The sequence below is a fragment of the Eleutherodactylus coqui genome, chromosome 11 (assembly GCF_035609145.1).
Source record: "Eleutherodactylus coqui strain aEleCoq1 chromosome 11, aEleCoq1.hap1, whole genome shotgun sequence".
Taxonomy (NCBI): domain Eukaryota; kingdom Metazoa; phylum Chordata; class Amphibia; order Anura; family Eleutherodactylidae; genus Eleutherodactylus; species Eleutherodactylus coqui.
Window position 1 is genome coordinate 3,756,158 of NC_089847.1, and position 4,003 is coordinate 3,760,160.

Consider the following 4,003-nt stretch of genomic DNA (forward strand, 5'->3'; position numbering starts at 1 on the left):
TGTTGTGAAAAAATACAAACAAACAATGGAAAAATTGATATTTTTGTCTCCATGCTCCCAAAAAATTGTATAAAAGTTATAGAATACAATTTATTTTCAATAAAAACTACAGCTTGCCACGCAAAACAATAAGCCCTCATACGGCCATGTCAGGGGGAAAAAGGTAAGGCTTTTGAAAAGTGCAGATGAAAATCTTCTCCAAAATTGTCCTGTCCTTATGGCCAAAATAGGCCGTGCCACTAAGGGTTAAGGAGGTGAGTAGAGCTTATCGTCTTATTTTACACTAGTCCATGGCTTGCACAAAATGTCATAGCTGGCCAAATTTATCTGATCATGCCTCATTCTTACAATTTCGGCTGTGGTTAGCCAAAATCTTTGAACGAGATGGATCACATTTTTGGCAGACTACCACTGACCATTGCAAGCAACCTTTTGGCTTATGTTGCAAAGATACTCGCCTGAATGGCCAACATTGGCCATTTCAGGCACCTTTTTGCTCCCTTGTATCAGCTTCACCCTGCTACAATTATTGCACGTTTGATCCTTGAAGACTGTGTGGCCCCTCGTGTATCCGTGATACAATGTTGCACAATCCACAATGAGTGAGACTTTGTAACTGCAGACTCCACAATGTGCAGCAGGACGCGGAGAGCCTCAGCCCCCAGCAGAACTTCCTCTGTGTGAATGGTGGACGTGAGATCTCAGATCGGGAGTTTATGTATTGGGTGCCCGGAAAACTTTCCAAACAAACACAGCTTGATTCTTCTTGGGTGGGCGACTTATCACAGACTAATGTCATAAACAAATGAAGAAGGAGCAGGATCATTGGCTGGCACCTCGCAGACACGTGGAGGAAGCTGCTCAGGGCTTCTTTTCTGTTGCAATGAAATTTTAATTAATGTGGGTGGGCTGAGAACCGGACGGGTGTTTATCATAGACAATTTATTTTCCAGCGCTAAGTCAACAGAAAATAGCAAACTTACAAGATTATTTCATGGTTTAAACTATGAAGGAGAAGGGGCAGGCAGGCAGCAGGCTGGGGAGAGCACAGTGCTGGGAGGCAGGCTGCAGCTCTGGACGAGTCCGGGGGCTCCTCTTCTGCTACCATGAGCCGCATCTACAATCACCACCTACCTCAGCTGGGCACTGACCTGTCCAGACCACCCTTGGTCTACCTCTATGGAGCAGAGAGGGCACTCATGCCCACTTTGGGGCTTGCATCTAGCAGTGTCCTATCCAGGCAGGAGCCACCCCAGAAGCCACCTTACAGCTACATCGCCCTAATAGCTATGGCCATCAAGGACTCTCCAGACCACAAGGTGACCCTCAATGGCATCTACCAGTTCATCATGGACCGCTTCCCCTTCTACCATGACAACAAGCAAGGATGGCAGAACTCCATCAGACATAACCTTTCTCTCAATGACTGCTTCATTAAAGTGCCCAGAGAGAAGGGCAGACCAGGGAAGGGCAGCTACTGGACCCTGGACCCTAAGTGTCTGGATATGTTTGAAAATGGCAATTTTAGGCGCAGAAAGAGGAAACCCAAGACTCTTCTGCCTCAGGAATCCAAGAGGTGCAAATCAGAAACTACAGAAGATGTGCAGGAGGCTTCAGGGGATGGACAACCTATCTACCAGAGGTCAGTCATTAAGGGTCCTTACAGGGTGCATGGCTTTGGTGTTGGGGATTTATCCTCTTCAGATGAAGAAGGGAGCTCTACAGAGAGGATCAGAGATTGCAGTCACCCACAGATGACCTCTGTCACTCTCATGGACAATCCACAGACCCCCGGATGCTCCACTTCCTTCTACTTATCTGTGCCTCTGCTTTCTGACAAGGGGACATTATCTGCAGCCAAGGATGTGGGAAACCAGGCTCCCGAGGAGGAGGAAGGACCACTGAGGAGAGAGCAAGATCTGGGGCCAGATAAGCACTTGGGAGATGCCTTTACATCCAGCACGAAGGAACCTGGAGTGCAAAACCATCATCATCATCATCAACCAAAGCCTACAGGAGAAGCCTCTCCAAAGCACCACAAAAGCTTCAGCATAGACAGCATCCTGAGCTCCCAAACCACAAAGGGAAGTGGGGGTGCAGGGGGGTCTAAGCTGACTGTGGACTGTCTGTCGGGGGGCTGTAGGTATAACCCCAATATTTGCCCTGTATTCAATGCTTCTGTGATGATCGACTCTCAGGTACAGGGGAGATTCTACCACATTGGGGTACCCATCCTCTCCTATCTGCCACTGACTCTGACAGAATCAGGCTTACCCAAATGAGAACAAGATATTATATGGCATTTTTTTTAGACATCCTGTGGCTTTTTATGGATTGCTGGGACTAGTAGTTCTCCTATTCACAACGTCCTTCACTTTTATTGGGCTTCATAGATCACAGGGGGTTGAAATGTGGGGTCTGTCTTGTACTACACGTGAACTACGGATTGCTCACTGCTGTCTTCACCTCACATGGATCATATATTGCACCCCAGATTTTGCAGGACCCCTTCCTCTCATTACCTCCCCTCACGCTGATGTAAAGCACAATTCTTTATATCACTCAATAAGTACAAATAAATGGAGTTTATCAGGTGGGGTCTCTGTCTGTGTGATACTTGGCCCTTTGTAGAATATCCCCTGTTCTCCTCTCTGCGGGTCATCTGGATGTGGAGAGGGTCAGTTCTAAGGACCAAGCACTAGGGAGGGGGTTGTCTGTGAATGGGGGTGGAGGTACATTAACCCATGTTCTGCTAGGCAGTAGTGAGCAACAACAAGGGTTAATGGGCTGCACAGGGGGAGCAGTCTGAGATCTCAGCAGACTCTCTGGTTCCCACACTGTTGTTGAGTCTGGGGTCAGTCTGATCCACAAGACTCTGAGTCAGCGGCAAAAAGAGAGACCGGCTGAATTATGGGAGAAAATCTAGGCAGCAGCCGGTGTCTGCCATTAACAACAAGAACAATAAATATCGGGATAGTAACAATAGTAACAGCAATAATGATCGCGATAGTAGCAATGGCAACAGCTATAAATATCGTAAAACTAATCCTCATCAATAAATATCGTGATAGTAATAATTACAATCAAAATACAATTTAATGATACACAAATTAATAATACCGATACAAATGAACAAGAATAACCCTGATGACAATCAGGCAGGAGGTGCAGGAGGTGCGGGAGGTGCAGGGGGTGCAGGAGGTGCAGGGGGTGCAGTGACTCGCATCCCTCCTGCTCGGGACGCACTGAACACCTGCAGCTTCTGCATTTGTCGGGCTGCAGGACTCTTCTTGCAGTTGTTGTAATATCCTGTAAATAAGAGGAACAAACTGAATGGATACAAATAATTATTCTCCAAGAGCTGAAAATAACGAGGAGCAAAACAAAAGCCAGAAAGCCAGACGTTGTATGTGACAGCAGGGACTATACCATCTCTGTGTATATATACACATACACTAAACTATCTCTGTGTGTGTATATATATATATATATATATATATATATATATATATATATATATATGTATATATATATATATATATGTATATATATATATATATATATATAAACCATCTCTGTATATATATATATATATATATATATACACACACACTATACCATCTCTCTCTCTATATATACATGAACTATACTATAGTTCCCTATATATGTGTGTATATATCTATATGCGAACATAATTTGAAGATGTATGTGAGAGCAGGGACTAGACCATCTCCCTCCCTCTATATATAGTTAGATACATATCTATCCATCCAACCATCCATCCTGGATGGAGCTAGAAGATTCCCGGGCTGCACTTAGATATTTATCTTCATTATAAAGATAAATGTTCTCCAAGTGCAGCCCGGGAAACTTTCAGCACAATCCCCTGTATTGCCAATATAGAGAGATTACTACTGCGTATCTGGTTACACTATGGAGACATTATATATTATGTTCTAACTGTTCAATATGTGTAGAAGTTGCTGGAAGTTCCAATAACCTG

General features: G+C 44.5%; 1 protein-coding gene across 1 annotated transcript; it reads left to right on the top strand.

Moving 5' to 3' along the window:
• The first annotated feature begins 1,020 nt into the window (after positions 1-1,020).
• Positions 1,021-2,567, top strand: FOXL1 (forkhead box L1). The gene has a single exon (XM_066582684.1). It carries the CDS (start codon positions 1,107-1,109, stop codon positions 2,280-2,282), a length of 1,176 nt encoding a protein of 391 aa, XP_066438781.1. The 5' UTR covers positions 1,021-1,106; the 3' UTR covers positions 2,283-2,567.
• The last annotated feature ends 1,436 nt before the right edge of the window (positions 2,568-4,003 follow it).

What these genes read in the sequence shown, in the direction of transcription:
- FOXL1 (XM_066582684.1), top strand. Translation starts at nt 1,107, where the DNA reads ATGAGCCGCATCTACAATCACCACCTACCTCAGCTGGGCACTGACCTG.